This window comes from Lagenorhynchus albirostris, chromosome 15, assembly GCF_949774975.1.
Source record: "Lagenorhynchus albirostris chromosome 15, mLagAlb1.1, whole genome shotgun sequence".
Classification (NCBI taxonomy): Eukaryota; Metazoa; Chordata; class Mammalia; order Artiodactyla; family Delphinidae; genus Lagenorhynchus; species Lagenorhynchus albirostris.
This window is the reverse complement of record NC_083109.1, coordinates 14,068,347-14,089,569: the sequence shown is the minus strand read 5'-3', so window position 1 is coordinate 14,089,569 and position 21,223 is coordinate 14,068,347. Positions and strand designations below refer to the sequence as shown.

At 44.2% G+C, this 21,223-nt stretch overlaps 1 protein-coding gene across 3 annotated transcripts in view; it reads left to right on the top strand.

Moving 5' to 3' along the window:
• Positions 1–21,223, top strand: part of EYA2 (EYA transcriptional coactivator and phosphatase 2) — a 255,735-nt gene that overhangs the window by 98,389 nt on the left and 136,123 nt on the right. For all 3 annotated transcript variants that reach the window (XM_060123881.1, XM_060123880.1, XM_060123879.1), the window contains exon 5: positions 9,503–9,619. In XM_060123881.1, the coding sequence (XP_059979864.1) occupies positions 9,503–9,619 (117 nt within the window). The remainder of the gene's footprint in view (positions 1–9,502; positions 9,620–21,223) is intronic.

The following is a 21,223-nucleotide window of genomic DNA, read 5'->3' as shown; positions in this document are numbered from 1 at the left end:
CACAGACATCCATACAGATGGCTTTCCGATCCACCCAAATCCATGGTATCCAGTGGAAAGAACAGGATTGCAGGCAGGAGGCCTTCCTTCCAGACTCAACTGCCCCTGGCTTCTCCACGCCTCAGCTTCTTCAACGGTTAAATTAATCAGATCATCTTGTCTTGCCAACTAGATGGTGTGGCTTCAGTGCAGAGACTGAATCTTGAATTTTTTTCCTCCCTCTTCTCCCTCCCTTCCTCTGCCCTGTTCTTTTGTTCGTTCATTCATTCATTCATTCAGCATTGGGTCGTGTGCTGAGTATACAATGGTCAACAAGCAGAATGGGCCCTGTGTTTGTGGAGCTTACAGTCTAGAACAGAGGCTGGAAAGTGAAGGCCAACAGATAATGTGGCCCTTGGATATTTTTTTTAACCTATAAAATATACTTGACATTAAAAAAATTAAGTGCCAATTTTTAAATGGGAAATGTTTACATAGAAGTTTATATTCCTAATGTCTTTTAAAAAAACGACAGATGATCGGGCAGCATTGGGCCCACATTTTTTGTGTCAGGAGTAGGTGGCTCTGAGTAGGGCTGACCCTATTAGCCTGTGTTCACCACAGTCCTCCCCCACCCTCATTACTCACTTGAGTTAGCTGCCTGTCCCCTGAAGACATTTAAGTTTGCAACCCCTAGCCTAGAGGAAGAAAGAAATTACATGAACTTTTAAAAATTGTAGGTGTTATTTCAGATTATGATGCGTGATATAAAGGAAGACAAGAAGGCTGTGAAAGGGTAAAGAACAAGCAAGATTTAATATAGGTTCTAGCGCCAGGGAAGGCCTTTTACATGAGGAGCTGATTCAGCTGAGAACTGAGAGATGAGCATTCGTAAGCACAGGAGGGAGGGTGTCCAGGCCGAGGCGACCACCCCTGGGAAGATGGACTTGGCAAATCCAGGAAGCCCAGTGGCTGGAACACAGTACACAGATGAGGTAGGCGAGGTGGGCAGAGCCTTAGCGCCTGGGAAGGATTTTATTCCAAGCAAAGCAGGAACTCATTGGCAGATTTATATCTGATACAATCTGATATCTGATACAATCAGATATCAGATATTTTCCAACTGAAAAATGAGCTCTTCCTGGGCTTGGGCCTGCCGGCTTTCGGACTATCTGATACAATCTGGGTTTTTTAAAGATCACTTTGGCTGCTGTGGGGAGGTTGGATTGGAGGGAAGCAAGAGGAGAAACAGGAAGGTAGGTTGGGAGACTGATAAAGTCTGGAGTAGAGCAATGGTGGAGACCTGGGGGGCAGTGAACAGACAGAAGTAGACGTATTCAAGAGCAGTTGTGGAGTTAGCAGTGACAAGTCACAGAGCACCTGGTCAGGCGTTGGTCATGGACACCATCGCTGAGATGCTGTGTCACTGAGATGCTTCATCTTTGAGATGTGCATCATTGAGTTGCTGCACCACTGAGATGCTGCATCTTCAAAAAAAAAAAAACCCTTTTTTTTTTGGCTGCGCCACACAGCTTGTGAGATCTTAGTTCCCTGACCAGGGACTGAAACCAGACCCTCAGCAGTGAAGCATGAAGTCCTAACCACTGGACCCCCGGGGTATTCCCTGAGATACTGCATCTTTGAGATGCTGCATCACTGGGGTGCTGCCACCCACAGTTCTCAGGGCTCTGTGTCTACTTGTCCTTTTATACCCCCACTGAACCCTCCAAGGAAAGTTCCATCGTTATCCTCTTTCAAGGTATAAATAAATGGAGGCTCAGAGAGGATAAATAACTCGCCCAAGGTCCCCCAGTTGGTCGGTGGCAGAGGTGGAATTATACCCAGGCAGCCTGGATCTGGAGTCTAAGCCCTTCACTGCTGAGCTCCACTGCCTGAGCACACATTCCAGAAATCCTGGGGGATTACCTATGACAGACCTTGGCCAACTGGTGTGGGCATCTCTTCTAACTTCTGTCCCTCTTGTGCCGGAAGACTTGTGATAAAATCACACGTAAGTTACCCTGCCTGGCTGACAGCCAAGAAACATGAAGCTGGATTATTTTTCAGCGTGAAAGAGAAAACTAACCCTGTTCCCAGACAAAACACGGCATCCGGTGGAAATTAATTTGGTTCAAAGTCATTTTACAGTCCCAGTTACTTTCAGAGGCTCTGTGCCCTAACAATGCAGCGCAAGTGGTAAGATCACACATTCTGGGTTCACACCTCACCTCTGCCCCTTGCTGGTCCTCAGACTCTGGGCAGTTTTCCTCCTAAGTCTGGCTTCCTAACGAATGTTGTTGCATTAAGTGAGATCATCTACATTGGGGATCAGCTACCTTTTCTCTGTAAAGGGCCAGATCATAAATATTTTCAGCTTTCTGGGCCACTCAACACTGCCATTGAAGCGTGAAAGCAGCCAAACAATATGTAAACTAATGGGTGTGTCTGTGTTCTAATAAAACTTTATTTACATAAACAGGCAGTGGGCCATCATGTGTCAACTCCTGATCTCTATAAAGGGTTTAGCTCACAGGGCCTGGCCCAAGGGAAATGTTCAGTCAGTACAGCTGAAGCCAGGCTGCAACACACACACACACACACACACACACACACACACACACACCTGGAATGTCCACATCACTAAGTAACGACAGCTGGGATAAAAAACCCCTTTCCCTTCACGTACGCCTGTGCCTGAGCAAGCAGTGTTTGCTCACTGTCTGGACAAACCTTGCTGAATCTTGTTAGGAAACTTTTCTCCTTGCTCCTTGGCAAATAGCATTATTACCTTTGTTTAAATAGCTGCAGGGAAATAATAACACAGTTGAGCAAACTAGAGGCAAGGAGGTCAGGAGTGTGGAGTATTTTTTTCTCAATTTATTATGCAACATTTAAGACATATGTAAAAGTGTAAAGAGTAGCACTACAAATACCCATGAGCTGACCATCCAACATGAAAAATAAAGGGAGGTTACCTCCCTGTCGCCCCTGGATTTGCTGTTTATCATTGCTCTGCATTACTTTACGAAGAATAGAGGTCAGCAGTCTTTTTCTGTAAAGAGCCTGATAATAAATATTTTTTGCTTTGCAGGCCATACAGTGTCTATCAGAACGATTCAGGTCTACCCTGTATCTTGAAAGCAGCCACAGATAATACATTAACGAATGGGTGTACAGACATACCTTGTTTTATTGCACTTCGCTTTATTACACTTCACAGGTACTGCGTTTTTTACAAATTGAAGGTTTGTGGCAACCCTGCTACGACAGCATTTGCTTACTTCGTGTCTCTGTGTCACATTTTGGCAATTTGGCAATATTTTGAACTTTTGCATTATTACTATATTTGTTATGGTGATCTGTGATCAGTGGTCTTTGGTGTTACTATTGTGATTGTTTGGGGGCTCCATGAAATGTGCCCATATAAGATGGCGAATTTAGTCAATAAATGTTGTGTACTGACTGCCCCACCAACCAGCCGTTTCCCCCATCTCTCTCCCTCTCCTCGGGCCTCCCTATTCCCTGACACACAACAATATGAAATTAGGCCAATTAATAACCCTACAATGGCCTCACAGTATTCAAGTGAAAAAAAAAGAGTCGTGCATATCTCACTTTAAATTAAGAAGAAACGAAAAATGGTTAAGCTTAGTGAGGAAGGCATGTCAAAATCCAAGACAGGCCGAAAGCTGGGCCTCTGGTGCCAAACAGTTAGCCAAGTTGTGAATACAAAGGAAGAAGTTTTGAAGGACATTAAAACGTGCTACTGCAGGGAACACATGAATGGTAAGAAAGTGAAATAGCCTTATTGCTGATAAGGAGAAAGGTTTAGTGGTCTGAATAGAAGATCAGAGCAGCCACAACATTCCCTTAAGCCAAAGACTAATCCAGCACAAGGCCCTAACTCTCGTCAATTCTCTGAAGGCTGAGAGAGGTGAGGAAGCTGTAGAAGAAAAGTTTAAAGCTAGCAGAGGTGGGTTCGTGAGGTTTAAGGAAAGAAGCCAGCTTCATGACGTAAACGTGCAAGGCGAAGCAGCAAGTGCTGATGGAGAAGCTGCAGCAAGTTACCCAGAAGATCTAGCTGAGATAAGTCATAAAGGTGGCCACACTAGACGACAGATTATCAATGTAGATGGAGCCTTTGATTCGAAAATGCCATTTAGCAGAAAGTTTTCCGTGGCTGGCGACAGAAGAGGAAGTCAGAGAGATGCAAGTCATGGAAAGGACTTGATGGAACGTTACTGATTGGAAGATGGAGGGGGTGAGAAGGAATGAGGTGGAATCCAGGAGCCAAAAATGGTCCCCAGCTGACAGCCAGCAAGGATGAAGGCATTTCAAATCTGCAGATACAGGAACTGGATTTTTCCAAGAATCTGAATGAGCCTGGAAATGGATGCTTCCCCAGAGCTCCCACATAAGAGCCCAGTTTGCCCAACACTTTGATTTCAGCCTTGTGAGACTCTAAGCATGGAACCCAGTTGAGCCCACCCAGACTTCTGACCTACAGGATTGTGAGTGAAAAAATGAGTTTTGTTTTCAGCCACTAACTTTGTGGCAGTTCGTTCTGCAACTGTGGAATATGAATTCAAGGCACATTCAAAACAGCCTGGAGGGAAATGTGGAAGGCACACACCTATCCTTGTAGAGATATTTTAATGTTCACAAAATGCTATGTATCAGGTTTCGGAACTCATTCCCTTTTCCATATGATCACATTTACTACTACTCTTTCCTAACTTCCAACCCTCTTTTTGATTCTATTAAGAACTCCTCTCCTACTTAGCTCTGTCTCCTGGCCTCATCCACCAATCTCAATCTCCGTCAACCCTCTGGTGAGATTTATAGCTCACTAGGATCTGGTCCTATCCTTTCTCCTCCCTTTTTTGACCCTACCCATCCATCTGTCTCGCTTGTTTATTTTTTTGTTTTGTTTTGTTTTTTTCTGTGCCATAGCTCTGTTGAATAAAAGGGAATGCTAAGTTAATTTTGTTCCTTTTCCGTAAGTCTCATTCCCTTTAGAAATAATTAATCTTGTACTCTGACAGTATATACAAAACAACTGTGGATATTTAAAGAAAAATGCAATGAAGCCTGGTATGTACTACTTTTACAAACAAGGAAGAACTTTTTAGTTTAAAATAAATGTCTCAGTGATAGATATGTACAGTTAAATGTCTCAGTGATAGATATGTACAGTTAAGATATTCAATAAGAAAATATTCCAAATGCTTCAGAATTTTCAAATAGGTATTTAGGATGCTCCATGAAACACACATCCTTATCATTCTTTATGTCTGTGCTGTTTATTTCCATTGTTTTTTTTTAATTGACGCAGATATCATACTTTGAAAATGTTTCTGAGTAGGAAAGAAATTGTAATTAAAATAAAACAAAGGAAACACTAATTTACCACATACCTGGAAAAAAAATACCATTTAGAACTTTCATAGCTAGAGAGGAGAAGTCAATGCCTGGCTTTAAAGCTTCAAAGGACAGTCTGACTCTCTTGTTAGGGGCTAATGCAGCTGATGACTTTAAGTTGAAGCCAATGTTCATTTACTATCCTGAAAAGCCTAGGGCCCTTAAGAATTATGCTAAATCTACTCTGCCTGTGCTCTATAAATGGAACAACAAAGCCTGAATGAGAACACATCCATTTACAGCATGGTTTACTGAATATTTTAAGCCCACTGTTGAGACCTAGCTCTCAGAAAAAAAGATCCCTTTCAAGATATTACTGCTCATTGGTCATGCACCTGGTCACCCCAGAGCTAAGATGGAGATGTACAATGAGACGAATGTTGTTTTTATGCCTGCTAACACAGCGTCCACTCTGCAGCCCATGGATCAGGAGTAATTTCAACTCTCAAATCTTATTGTTCAGGAACACATTTTGTAAAGCTGTTGTTGGTTTAGATAGTGATTCCTCTGATGGATCTGGGCAAAGTGAATTGAAAACCTTCAGGAAAGCATTCACCAGTCTAGATGGTGATTCATGGGAAGAGGTCAAAATGTCAACATTAATAGCAGTTTGGAAGAAGTTGATTCCAACACTAATGGATGACTTTGAGAAGTTCAAGACTTCAGTGAAGGAAATGAAGTAACTGCAGATGTGGCAGAAATAGCAAGAGAACCAGAATTCGAAGTGGAGTCTTTGAAGACGGGACTAAATTTCTGCAAACTCATGATAAAACTGGATGAGGAGTTGCTTCTTATGGATGAGCAAATAAAGTGGTTTCTTGAGATGGAATCTATTCCTGGTGAAGATGCTGTGAAGATTATAGAAATGACAACAAAGGATTTAGAATATTACACAAATTCAGTTGCTAATTTACAGTATAGTGTAAACATAACTGTTACATGCACTAGGAAACCAGAAAATCCTTGTGACTTGCTTCATTGCAATATTTGATTTATAGTGGTGGTCTGGAACTGAACCCATAATATCTCTAAGGCATGCCTGTATCTGTGTTTCAATAAAACTTTATCTACAAAAACAGGTAGCAGATCACCTTCGGCCCATGGGCCAGAGTTAGCTGACCCCAGGTGTAGAGTATTATTTTGCATGTTTGTGAAACGAATGAATGAATGCCCAGTGCATCTCTGTGGCTGACAACCTCTTTGAAATGCACATGTTCCCTTCTGTACTCCCATGAGCTGAAGACAGTGGAACCTGTAGGTAGTTCTTGAGCATCTTTGGAGGCCTTGTTCTCTTTGCTATAAAGATATTCATGAGAAATGCTTAGAGGGCAGGAGAGCTGATGCCACCAGCCTGTCCTCAGACCAGACCGTCACCAGATTTCCTTTGAACTGAATCTCTTAGAGCAGTGCTTCTCACCTGGAGGTAAAAGACCAGTTTTGGGCTTTTTGCTTTTTAATTTCTAATTCATCATGGACTGACTCTTTGGTAAAATGCAACAAAAATAATTACTAGAAAAAATGAAATTTTAAAAAAACCCATACAAAATAGAAGCCTAGGGATATGACCTTAGATGCCATAGCAAGTTCAAGTTGCTATGAAAGTTTCTAAATACTTACTTCTCAATTTCTGTGCTTTCTCATCATGAGCTGGTGACTGGTTCATGGACCAAATATGGGCAACCCTGATTTACAGAACTAAGCCTTTTGTGTGCCTCCACCATATTCTCTCCCCTTTCTCATGGGTTAGAATTTTATGATCCATCCACTTCAGCAAACAGAAGGAGAGGTGAAATTTTTTCATTTGTTTTCTTCCCTATTCATTCATTCGACAAATATTTATTGAGCACCTGCTGTACGCCTGGCACTGAGCCAGGTGTGGGGACGCCACAGTGGACAAGCCCAGCCCAGCCCCCACCCTCCTGGAGCTCTCAGTCTAAGGAAAGAACAGATGTTAAGCCCATGAACTGTGATGAGAGCCATAGAAAAAACTGGGTGCTCTGGAGGGAGTAATCAGGGGCTGACTCAGGTCATGGAAGGCCTTTCTGGGGGAGCACCATTTAAGCTGAGAGATCAAGGATGAGAAGGCATTAGCCCGATAAAGAAGGGGGTGGAGGGAAGTGCATTCCAGGGCAGAGAGAAGAGCATGTGCAAAGGCCCTGAGTCCAAAGACATATTCTTGCAGTTTTGTCTGTGTCTAGTTAAAAATGAAAAATGTATGTACCCTCTGACTTAGCAATTCCTCTTCTTGTATCCATCCTAGACAAACATTCTAATGTTGTCCATTCTATCTTGGATTGTGATAGAAAAAAAAAAAATTGGAATCGACCTAGAATCCATCATCAGGAGACTGGCTGAATGAGCAGTGATATTCCTTACTTTGAATTTCCATTCAGACACTAAAATGAGTGAAGTGACTGAGAACACGGCTTGAGCAGAGGGAGGAGGGAGCCTGGGGAAGGCAGAGGTCAGAGGGGTGAGCAGAGCCCACGTAGGAACACGTCACCCAAGGAGTTTAGATTTGACTCTAGTTGCGCCAGGAGACAGACTGTACTGAATACACCGTTAACCATCCCTGGCAGATGAAGCAAAAGAAGGTGCCGTATAAATATAGCTTGTTGCTGTCGTCACTGTCATCACTGAAATTGAGCACCGTCTAGTGCAGAAAATCCTTTCACACCCATTATTGAGAGGTATCAAGAGAAGGAAAAGAAAACCTAGACTTCAGAGTTACCTGCTGATTACAAGACGCTGATCGAGTGACCTGGCTTTCTGAACCTCAGTCTCCACATCTTTAAAATAGGGAAAGTAATATCGCCTATTTCATGGGATTGTTGTGAAGATGAAAGAGGTGTGTGTTTCTAAGTACCTCACCCACAGCTTTATATGTTCATTCTTTCCCCTTCTTTTCATCTCCCAACAATCCTGCCAGTGGGGGTCAGCATCTTATTTTATAAGGGAGGGGACTTCCAGGCTGGGGTTGAAGGAGAAACTGTCCAGGTCACCAAGTAATGAAGCAAACCATCCCGGACGCCAGCACAGACCACTTGACTCAAAATCCATCATTTTTACCTCGCTAAGCATTCTCTTTATTTATGGGGGTGAATGGGTGAGAAGGAGGGAAACCTTAGCTACTAAACCATCCCCAGAACTAGCAGAGTTCTTTTTAAAAACTTCAGATTTAAATAGTATTGAAATACTATCGTACACCCATAAGACAAAGGTAAGCAAAGTTGATTATATTTTCAATAAAAATACAATGTATGGGCTACTGGCGGGTCAGCCTCCTCCCTCAATACAATTCCTTCTCCAGCCAGTGGCTCATGGAATTGGTGCCTGTGCCTTGGGGAAGCATGTCAGAGTTTGGCTGAAACAGAAGGCAGATTTGTAAGTGTGGCCTTTGGATAAGCAGGTCCACCCATGAGAAGAGTGGGGAGTGTGTCTTAGGGTGAAGGGGCATCATCTTTACAGAGGAGAGATGGTTCATGTAATACCTTCACCCCAAATCCTGATGTACTTTTAAGCCATACATGGAGATAGTCCTTGGAGTAAGGGGTTGTAAACTCACTACCCTCAGGGCCAGGCAGGAAGCCTGAAGCTGACTGCGTGTGCAGAACATGAGACGCTCTTAGCCTGCCTTTCCCTTTCACACTTTTGAACATATCCTAGGATGAAAAAACACCAAAAAAACTGCAATGAAAAAATAGTACCTTAAAACTAGCCTCCATGTCTCAGAGACAATATGGACTCCATGGTGACCTGGGAAACACACAAATCGGGAGCTACGGGGGCAGCCTGTCATCACACGGGAACACAGGGATGAGGTTTCTAGGTCATCCTGTTGCTCAAGAGAAGCCATAAGTCTAGATTTTTTGGAGAAATCTCCTGATTTTTAAACAAAAACAACCAATTTCAGATTTTCCTTTAAAATACACAGGCCAAGCAAGACACGTGTGTAGGCTAAGTTCAGCTCACAAACCACCAGTTTGCAACCAGTCTGGAAGCTGATAAAACCACGTGCTGTCTTGACGCAGTAGCTCTTCTGCGGGTGACAAGGAAGCATCCTAATTATGTGTGCCTGGTGCTTCTCTCTCCTCCTTCCAAGGCATCAAGACAGAAGACAGCTTGAACCATTCCCCTGGCCAGAGTGGATTCCTCAGCTATGGCTCCAGCTTCAGCACCGCCCCCACTGGACAGAGCCCGTACACCTACCAGATGCACGGTGAGTGTGGCGCTGCGGCCCCTCCCTGCCGTCTCTGAGGCGCTGCCTGAGCTGGGTGTCCAGTCGTTCATTCGTTTATTTAGCAGTTTTACTGAGAACCTACTGTGTGCCAGGATCTATCTCAAGTGCTAGAGTTGCAGTGGTGGACAGAGGAGATACGACTTCTGCCCTCATGGCAATTACAGGGCAGGAGGGAGAGACTGACAATCAACAAGGCAGCAAATAAGAGGTGTTGAATGCGATGAAGCAAATAAAAGTGGTGTTCGGATAGAGAGTGACGAAGAGTTGAGGGGTCAGGAGAGGTGGGAGAGGTAACTTTAGATAGAGTCATCGGGGAAGGCTCTTTGAAGACGTGACATTGGACAGAGACCCAAAGTATGAGGCAGAACCAGCCATGTGCAGACCTATGGGAAGAGCATTCCAGGCAGAGGGAACAACCCTTGCAAAAGCTGTATGGAAGGAAGTGTCTTAATGTGTTCGAGGCACAGAATAGGAGCCAGTGGGGCGGAAGCAGGGTCAGGGGCATGTGAGAGGAGAGAGCCTTGGGGAGAGAGCAGGACCGAATCATGCAGGGCCTTGAGGACTGAGGGAAGGTGTTGGCTTTGATTTTAACTGTGATGGGACAGGCAAGTCCATTGTAGGCTCAGAGAAATGCCTGGTGTTGGGAATACTGGACAGTAGGTAAAGGAGCTATTATTCCAGGCAGGAAGTTCTGGGCTCTGCATCCCCACTGGGTAGCCTTAGAAAGGGAAGAAACTCCAGTGTGTGACTCCCACCCCGCATACCCTAAGAAACCAGCCTGCTGGGTTCTCCTGTGCCCACCTGCACTCTGTTACCATCCAAAGGCCCCTTCTCTTCTCTGGTGCCCCATGGGGAGCATGTTGGAGCTGATGCATGGAGCAGAGGGCTGGTGGCAGTAATTTGGGGGATCCTCACCCTGGTATTTTTTTTCTTCATGAAAGCTGGTAAAAATGACCACCAACAGTCTAAAAAGTAATATGCAAAATGCAAAACCAAAAGAGCAATGACAAGGAAGTGGGCTAATACATGATGCTACTTTTCTTTAAAAAAAAAAATGCAGGTATTGCGGCTTCGTCTTTTTAATTAAGGAAACAATTTAAATGGATGTCAAGGTCAGCCTTTCAGGAAAAAGCATTGTGAAGAGACAGCAAGTGATCTTAGGGGTACGTAAAAGAAAGGAGGTGATGAGCATTAACGCCCAGACCTTGGAATAGCTTCCATGTAAAGATCTGCAACGGAGTTTGTTGATGACACCATCAGCTAACATTGACCAAGCACTCACCACGTGCCACAAGAGGTGGCTAATCATCTCATACAACCTTCATGACACTCCAAAGTGTTGGTTCTGGCATAATTCCCATTTTATAGGAGGAGAAACTGCGTCATAGAGGGAGGGAATGCCTGACCTGCCCAGCGTCAGGGCAAGGAGCTTAGATTTTATTGCAAGTGCAGTGGGAAACAGGTTGCATCAAGTCTCTTGGGGGTCTGGTGAACTCCCAAAGCCAATCCTCGCTCAAAGCCTGCTCTTCGCCATGGTACCTCCTGCCTCCTCTGCTTTGGCTGTCATCTCTGTCTCCCCGGGCGGTTTTTCTGAGTCCCACTGAAGGGAATAAGCTGCTGTGACCCCTCCTCAAATGGAGAGTGAATTATGACACAATCCTGATCATAAAGGCTTGTGAAGACAGTGAACTTGAACTTGCATTTGGGTCAATCTCAACCAGTTTTTTTCAGCTCTTTTTATAGAAATGGAACTGACTGCCTCAGGGCTTCTAAGGAGACAGACAATGATCAATTAAGTAAATCGATCCTTACAGATTGTGCTAAATCGCGTGAAGGACCAAAACAGGGTGGTGTGATGGGCCATGATGAAAGGAGTGGTGATGGACGCTACCCAGGTGGTTAGGGAGACCTGAGTGAGGGAAAGAAGCCAGCCTGTGAGTAGCTGGAGACTGGACAGCCCAGGCAGAGGGCCCAGCAAGGGCAAATGCCTGGAGGCAGGAAAAGGCTTGCAGTGTTGAAAGAGTCCAAAGGAGTCTCATGAATCTGGGTGTAGAGAGTAGGTGAGATGAGACTGGAAAGTGAAGCAGGAGGCCTCCCTGGACTGGGTCATAGAGAATATGTTATTTCTCCTCTGGTCCTTGCAGCAGCCATAGGAGGTGGGCCGCATCAGCTCTGCTTTACACATGATGAACGTGAGGCTCAGAGAGGGGAAGTGACTTACCCAAGGATCCCAGGGCCAATAAGTGTTGAGAGCTGGGATTCAGAGTAGAATTCCAGAGGCTATGCTGTTTCCTCCAAGCGCTATTTCCCGTACTCCTTCAGGACTCCAGATACCGCCCTAGCTCTGCGTATACACCATTCCCCTTGATCTTCCCAGTAGCCCTGTGACGTAGGTTCTGTAATTATCCCCATCTTACAGGTGGAAAAACTGAGGCACAACGTGGTAAAGTAGCTTGCCCAAGGTCACATGGCTGTGGCAATGGGATTCGAAGCCAGGTGGTTCCACTCCAGAGCCCAGGCACGTAACCCCAACACCATCCTGCCCTCCACACTCTCATAGATCCATCTAGAAGATGATCCTCCGTGGATGAGCCCTGGCCTAGACCCCACGACCCGCCTCCATCCCCATCAGCCCCTCACAAATGGAAAAACATCTGCTGCTCTGTTCCCACCCTACCACAGGAATAGTCCAGGTTATTTTCTTATCGTCTTCATGGCCCAAATGCCAGCTGGATTTTGTCCCAATTAACTGCCTTCAGTCTAATGCTAATGGCCATAAACTGCTCTTGAGACAGCCCAGGCGTTTTGCAAGCCTGACATATTCCTCCTTAAGTATTTTTTTTTCAAACACAAACATATAGAAGGCTCACACACCATGCCCATGTGCTTCCTATTAACTTCTTTTTTCAAGTTGTTCCAGAGGAGAAATAAACTCTCCAACTACTCTCTGTGCATTTCAGAATGGAAGACATTGGTTGAGCTTAGTTTTTTGGACAAAGAAGGGAATGAAGAAGGAGATTGAGACTGAATTTTAGGCCTGAAAGTATCGACTTGGCGTAAAACTGGTCCATGTTCAGAAGCCGAGCTGAGTCCTTTTCCTTTCTAAGAATTAAAATCATCATTTTATAGAAGCAAAAAGAACCTGAGTAGAGAGAGACCACTCCATCGTTTACAGATGCGTAAACTGAGTCACCGCAGCAGAGTGGCTTGTGTAGGGTCCCAGATCAAGCATTAAGTAAGCTGGGATACCTCTCCCTAGGTCCTCTACCTGATCTCAGAAACTTCCAAACATCTCAGCAGAGCCATCTTGCCGTCTCCCCCTGCCACAAGGCCCTGGTTGGAGATCTGTATCTGCTTAGATAGCATTGCCCCCCACCTAATGTGCAGGAAACGTAGGAGAGAGAAGTTCATGGCGCTCCTTTAGCTTTTTCATGGTTGTTTATTTTCTTTTTTTAAGTTCACCCGGAGTTTTTGTAGCTGAAATGTATTTCTTATGGGTTTGACTTTTGTTGTTGTTCCTTTGGCTTCTCCTGCTAAAACACTGCTGTTCACGGAAGTGACCACAAAGATTAAAAAGAGAAGAAAAGAACATCTTGAGAGTGTGGTGTAAGAACTTGCTGGTGCCCCAGAGGGGTTAAGAGCCCTGGACCCGGTTGCAGTTAGGCTGTGTCCCAAGGCATGACCTGGGTGAGGCGCTTGGCTTCTCCGGGCCTCACTCTCCTCACCTGTGGAACTAGCATCATAGCAAGAGAGATGACCCCATGGGGCTGTTGGAGGACTAGATGGAACGGCCATGGGCACATCCGATGAGGTCCATCAAGGCTGGGTGTACTTTTTATTATGTCTTGCATTGCTTCTGTAACATGAGAGTTAAAAGCAGTAACTCTGAAGTCAGGCTGAGTTCACTTCCCAGTTGTGCAATCCATGTACCAGCTTGTGACTTTGAGCTGAGTTACTTCCTAGTACCTCGGTCTCTTCCCCTGTGAAATGGGGATACGAGTAGTACCTACGCGTGGGGTGCCGTGATAATTAAATGAGTTAATGTGTGTGAAATATTTCGAACAGCACTGGCACAAACTAAGTGCTCTACAAATGTAAAATATTATTTTTATCCTAGTTTCAGATTTGAGGGTCTTACGTTTTTCCCAACTTCACTTCTCTTTCCTGAACTCTTAGTTTCAGGAAATAATTTTGGTAAGAGAAAAGAGGAATGCCAATTTGAGGCTGTTGAGCCACCCACATCAGCATCAACTCCCCTTCTGGTGAAATCTGCATTAAAGGGGGGCCTTAAAAGCAGTGGAAGCGCCTTTTTCTATGGAAATTTACTTTTGTATTTACCAAAGGCAGGGGTTGTTAATACTGACCTCGGAACCCAACGTGAGCCATTCAGGAGCAACATGGAAATGTGTGATTCGAGGATGTGTAGGAAAACCAAAAGTCCAGTGGAAGGATCTAAGCTAATGGTCTCAGCCCAAGACCTCTGAGGTCCGTTTGTGCTGGACTTGTGAAATCTAGCACCATTTCTGGTACCAGCAAGCTGTGCGACTTTGGACAAGTCACTGAACTTTCACGATCTGTGTTTCACAGCTCTAGCGCTCACAAATACTCACTGAAAAATAAAGAGGTTGGGGAAGGTCATTGTCAAATACATCAAACACATTTGGTAAATAGTGTGTAGCATGAAGTTAGATGTCTTCGCTCCAGGACTTCTCAGAGCCTTTGCAGACTGATGCACCTTGTGACTCTCCAAGAGAATTCAGTAGTCAGTTTTCCCAGGTAGACTTGAACAGGGACCCTCTGCCCACACTAATGTTCTCTGCTCACTGGGAAGCCCTGGCTGTAATGACCATTAGGCCCGTTCCTGTGTTAAAATTCTTTGATTCTGTAATTTTTTTAATGATGAACATGCATGTATTCCTTTTTTTTCATGTATTTTAGTTAATTTATTTTTTGATGAGATTAATTCACATACCATAAAATTCATCCTTTTAAAGTGTAAAATTCAATGATTTCACTGTATTCACAAAGTTGTGCAACCATCACCACTATCTTAATCCCTCAACATTTTCATCACCCCCAAAAGAAACTCCATGCCCATTAGCCATCATTCCCTAATTCCCTTCCTGCCAATGTATTTCCTTTTGTAATAAGAAAAAGAACGTACATTTAAAGTTACTCCTTTATATTAATTTTTGAGCAGGTTATGCATTTATCGACTTTAAACATCTACAGAAATCTCTATGCCACCCTCATCCAACAGCCATTCAGCTTCTAAATCCCCAATACTTAACCCACTGTACTAGGTTCTCGCGAACCCATCCAGAATTTCCTTCTGCAGATATAAGCAGTCATGAACACAGTCTATTATATTGCATAGTTCTGTGACAAGAACTAACTCATGTGATTCATAAACAAGGAGATGATGTCAGTATGACTCCAAAGGTATCTTGGTTCATTTGTTTTAAGATTTTCTCCTTATCACTGGTTTTAAGCAATTTAATTTTCGTGGGTCTTGGTGTAGAGTCTTCGTGCTTCTAGTGCTTTGTGTTCATTGAGCTTCTTAGAGCTGTGAGTTTATAGTTTTTATCAAATTTAGAAAAATTTTGGCCATTATTCAAATATTCCCCCCCACCCGTGTCTTCAAGTTCACTAATCTTTTCTTCTGCAGTATCTGATCTGCTTGTTAATTACTCTCCAGTCTTTTTTTTTTTTTTTTTTTTTCATCTTATACATAGTTTTCATCTCTAGAAGTTTGATTTGGGTCTTTTTTTTTTTTTTTTTTTTTTTTTTTTTTTACCTTCCATGTCTCTACTTAACATGTCCAATGTCTCCTCTGGCTCCTTGAACAGACAGAATACAGTACTGTTTTAATGTGCTTGTGTACTAATTCTGTCATCTGTGTCATTTTGAGGTTTCCATTGATTTTTCTCCTCATTATAAGTTATATTTTCCTGCTTCTTTGCATGTTTGATAAGTTTTGATTGGATGTCAGACCTGTGAATTTTGCCTTGTTGGGTGCTGGATAGCTTTGTATTCCTGTGAATATTCTTGAGCTTTGCTCCGAGATGCAGTTGTTACATAGAAGTAGATTGGGTCTTTCAAGTCTTGCTTTAAGCTTCGTTCAGGGGAAGCAGAGCAGCATCTGGTCTAGAGCTGTCTCTGCCTAGCAGATTTTCCCAGCACTGAGGCACACCTTTCTGAGTATTCCTCCCAATGCCCCATGAATTATGAGGTTCTCCAGTCGGGCTGGTGGGAAGAGGAACTATTCCCAATTCTGTTATGAGCTCTGAGGATTGTTCCTTCTAATCTTACCAAGTGGTTCTCTCCTGGCCTTGACTAATTTCTTCACAGGCATGTGCTAGTCAGTTCTCAAGTGAACTGTCACAGGGAACTCTCTGCAAATCTTCAGCGCACTCTCTCTGTGCAGCCCTCTCTTTTCTGGTACCCTGCTCTGCAAATTCTGACCACCTTGGCCTCTCTGGACTTGCAGCTCCATCTCCTCAATTCAGAGAGATCAGTGGGTATGACCTGGGTCCTCCTCCTTGGAAGCTCTCTACACTGGGACAGTCTTACAGTCACCACTTGTTTCCTCTCTCTCAAGGATCATTGTCTTTCACATCTGATGCCCAATGTCTTGGCAATCTAGTTTTTAAACTATTTCCTGTTGGAGGGTAAATCCAGTCCCTGGGACTCAGTCTTGGCCAGAACTGGAGGTACTGCTGCATTGATTCATTGGCATTTTTTCCCAGCACATATTGTAACAGCAGCTGAATGCAAAATACATAGCACAGGTAAAGGCAACAAGCCTTGTAGGAATACAGTTCAGTCTCTGGTGACCCGTATTTTTCCTCTGACCTCAATTTGGCCATGTGCTCTGTTTTTGAAGAACTTATGTCGCAGCTTCCCCCAATCTTTGTGCATTTTGCCCTTGTTTCCATAGTTCAACACCTCTGTCATCTGTACACCCCCTTCCATCAAGATACGTTCACCTCCTTTTTAAGGGGAAGTGCTGTATTTAATGTGACACTTCTCTGTATAGTACTTATTTATTTTTTCACTGTGCTATTATTTTTATTGGGATTATTATTGCTTTTGTTAATGCTGTGGTTACTAAGTTGCATTGCTTTTGAGCAATCTGCCTCAACCCTGTTTTTCCCCATAGGCCCCATTATTTTAGTGCACAATTTTGCACAATGTATGGCCTCTCAGATTATAGCAAAAACACTTGTATATATTTTTGTTTTCATAGGTAACATACTATACACACTGTCTGCACTTCGCTTTCTTCAGTTAGCTATATACCTTGGGGAACTTTCTAAGTCAGTCTATAGAAAGTGATTCCTCATTCTTTCCACAGATGCCTATTATTCCGTTGAATGGTGTGCTGTAAATGATTTAACCAGTTCCTTATTGGGTGTTTCCAGTCTTTTGCAATTACCACCAATATGGCTATGAATATCCGTATATGTATATCATTTTGGTTTTCTGCAAGTATATCTGATGGGCAGGTTCCCAAAAGTGGAATTCAGGGTCAAGGAGACAGTCCCTATTTAAATTTGGTAGATATCGCCAAGTTACCCTCCATAGGTATCCTAGCGATTTAAACTCCCACCAGCAGTGTCTGAGAGTGCATGTCTTGCCAACCCAGTGTAATCTAACGTTGGAGTTTTTGCCAGTCTGATACACAAGAAAAACAGTATCTCAGCGTGCTACTAATTTCTAGGTGTGTCGTACAAGGTTGAGCATCTTTTCAGATCTTTGACCACTTTGTGTTTCCTTTTCTGTGAACTAGGAGATTAGACTTGAAAAACTGTACCAAAGAAGAGTGGTAAGGTACTAAGCATACCTGTATTGAAACATAGAGCTTCAATAATCAAAATAGTGTGGTTCAGGTATTTGAATAGACTGAATGACTAGTAGAGGAGAACGTACAGTCCAGAATGAGGCAAAACATGTCAGGAAGTTCAGCACGTGGGGCAGATGGCACCTTAAGTCAGTGGTAAAAGACAGAGTATTCAGTGAATGGTACTGGAACAACTGGCTAGCCATCAGGGGGGAAAAAAGATCCATTCCTATCACTATATACCAGAAAAAAGTCCAAATGGATCAACAGTTTAAACATCAAAAGTAAAACTATAAAAGTACTAGAACAAGAATGAACAAAATTTTTATAACCTTGAAGTGGAAAAGGCTTTTGTAACCATGACTCAGAAATCCAGACGTCATCAATGAAAAGACTGACAGGTTGGACTGTGGGTGTTTGTTTTGTTTTTGTCTTTGTTTTGGTGTGGCAGAGAACACCAGAAGAAACGTCAGAGCAACAAAAACACACAAACAAAACAAACCAAATGGCACCCTGGAATGAAATGTCTACTGTCTCAAATCAGAAACAAATTGTTACTCTTTTTCAAGCGATTCTACAGTTCCGTGAATTAAACTCCTCCCCGATGTGATTTTGTAAATAAAAGCGAAGTGAGCTAGGCGTACTGTTACAGGGAGTGGTAAAGGCTGTGGCCGTTGGAGGGTACACACCCATCAGACTTGGTGGGGGGTTGGGGGGGTGTTATTTCAGCTTTAGCTCACTGCTACTACACTAGAATGGGACCCCAGAGAGGCCAGATCTTTCCATTTTTCAAGATAATCCTCAAAACTATATTTTAAGTAAAACTCTCATTCTTTTTCAATATTGACAATGGATTTAAACACTCTTTAAAATACCTTATGAAGCAGACAGACATGTATCAGGCTGCCCTTTATGCCTCTATCTTGTAATCTGGTTCCATATTTTCTTAATTGAACCACAGATTGTGAGTCCAGGAATGGAAGGAGAAAATTCCAAGCCAAGTGATGACTTGGGGAGCTGGAAAGATCACTATTTTTGGTCCCCACCTCTGATTTATTTCACCAGTGAGGCACGCCCCAGAAGATTTGAATGGTGGGTGTGGTTATAGCTGAGTTGGAACCCAGTGGCCTCCTGTGAAGTCAGGTATTTCCCTGTTTCTTCTGGGCAGCAGTGACCTTCAGGCTGTCCTGGCTCAGCTAGTTTTGAGCAGGCTAAGTCTGCCTGGTCTCACTGTGTTGGTCAAGACAGGAGCCAGGCTTGGCATCCCTCGGGTTCCTGGACTGAGGTCAGGTTTCCTGGTGTGAATCAGCAACTCTTCTGCGCACGATGACGTGGGTGATGTTTTCTGATACCTGTTAGCGCTCCTGTACCATGCAGTGCCTCCGCCCTGCTGGTTACCTTCTCGCCACCTTCACATGTGTTGGTGGGTTTGCTGCGTCCCGCTTGAGCTGAAGTCTGCTGGATTTAGGACATATCGAGGTTAAATGGATGGTCTTTTCCTCTGGTCACAGAACAAGTTTGATTTGGTCACCCACATCTCCAAAAACCGCTGGAGGGGACCGATGAAAACAGCTGGAGAGATTGAGAGTCAGTTTGGGGATCAGGAAGGCTTTTTATAAACAACAGCGCACTAAGGCAGCGCTGGCCTACAGACCTTTCTGTGATGATGGAAATGTTCTTATCTGTGTTGTCCAGTGTGGCATCTGCTAGCCACATGTGGCTGTTGAGCATTGAAATGTGGCTGGTGCAACTGAGGAGCTGAAGTTTCAGTTTTGTTTGATTTTTAATTAATTATAATGTAAACATAAATGTGGCTGGTGGCTGCCATATTGGGCAGTGCGATTCTAAGGGGTGATTAAAAACTAACTCGTAACCTGGTTACTGCTGGAGTTGGGTGAGGGTAACTAGTAGGGGGGAGGGGAGGGGAGGGGATGGGAGGGCTGCTCAGGAAGGCCCTGTGGGACCACTGAGAGAACTTTGGCTTCTGCTCTGAGTACGGATGCTGAAAACTCAGTCTCTGTGCACCGGCACCGAATGGAATCTCTGAGACAAAGTTCGGGTGAAGTAGAAAAGAATAGCTTTTTTGCTTTGCCAGGCAAAGGGGAACACAGCGGGCTCCTGCCCTCAGGAACTGTGTGTCCCAACCCGGGAGGATTTGGTGAGGAGTTTTATACCAATGGTTTAAGGGTGGGGTTGCTGATAAGATTAGGGTGTGTGCAGGGCCTGCACTCCTTTAATCTGGTCTCATGAGTTTCTCTGGTTCCTTTTAATCTGGCCTCGGGTGGTCTTCTCTGGAATGAAGAGCACTGACTTCTTCCATTTATTGGGGTTTTAGTTCTATAAAGAGCTCAAAAGATACTGTTATGTGTGTCCCTTGAGGTGGGACCAGGAACCTGCCCTGAGGCTGCATTACTGTTTCTGGGCTGTTCCTCCCTTGTCTCTGCATCCCCTCCCTTCCCTGATTAGCAACTGTTTGAATCTGCCCTTTGGGACTCAGGAAAGGTCACAGAGGCTGGAGTCTGTCCCCTACAAACAAGGAATGGGGGACACAGAAAGGCTTTTGTGCCCAGGAGCCCCACGGGGTCCTGCTCAGTTTCACTATAAGACATGGGGAGCAGTGGAGGGTTTTGAGCAGGGGAGTGACAAGATACATCTTAGTTTTAACAAGCTCTCTCCGGCCACCACGTAGAGAATAGACTGCAAGGGCAAGAATGAAGCAGGAGACCAGTGTGGAAGTGACTGCAGTAGTTCAGGTGAGAGATGATGGAGGCTTGACTTGCAGGTCGAGGTGGAGGTGGGGAGAAGTGGTCAGATTCTGGGTCTATTTTGAGTGTGGAATTGCTGATGGATTGATTGTGGGGTGTGGACGGGAGGTATCTGGACCATTAGGGAGAGGAAGCTCCTGGTCTGTCTCTCTCTGGAGCCCAGGGAAGGAGCTTCATTTTCAAGCCCAGTTTCCCTCGGAAGGTAGTTGAGGTCTTTGAGTGGAGAGCAGCCTGGACACCAGGGCTGTTTACATCCAGGTTTCTAACCCCATCAGACCCAGTGCCCCCTTTTTATAACAAATGTCCTAGAAGGCCCCTTCACTCTCTTGAAATTTAATTTGTACATAATTTAACCTACTTACATGTATCTTTTTAAGTCAAGCAGAATGCCCTTACTGTAAAATAAAGAAAGTAATTTGTAAACTGTATTTTTGAACATGTAATTGCCCAGGCATGACCCCACTAGAGGACATGATGAAATAGTCAGACAGACCCATGCGAAGACTCACAAGATCATGGCTGACAAGCTGGGCTACACGGCCAGCCCAGACATCAACAGCAGTGTGGCCGTCGGCAGCGTGAAGTTCCAGAACAGTAGACAAGCCTTGGAAAAATCCAAACCAAAGGACAGCGATCCTTCTACTGACAGTGATGGCATCCTTGGGAAATGGCCCTGAAGCACTGACAGCCTTCAGGGACATGTTCCCCCAGAGGTCATAGGGATAGGCTCATAGAACAAATTAAGATGCTCAGATAACATGGTTTATTAAATCGACTTAAACTGAAAAACAAGGGGAGAGAGATGGAGTTGACCCATTTAGGACAGGGTACATGGAGGTGGAAGGGCCACACGGCCTGGGTCCTGGGTTCTGTGTACGTCCTGTCTCTCTCTCTCAGCCCCATCAGCCTTCCTGATGATGGTGTGTGTGGTCAGTGGGACTGGAATTCAAGCTGAACGAGGGGCTCATCAGGTGA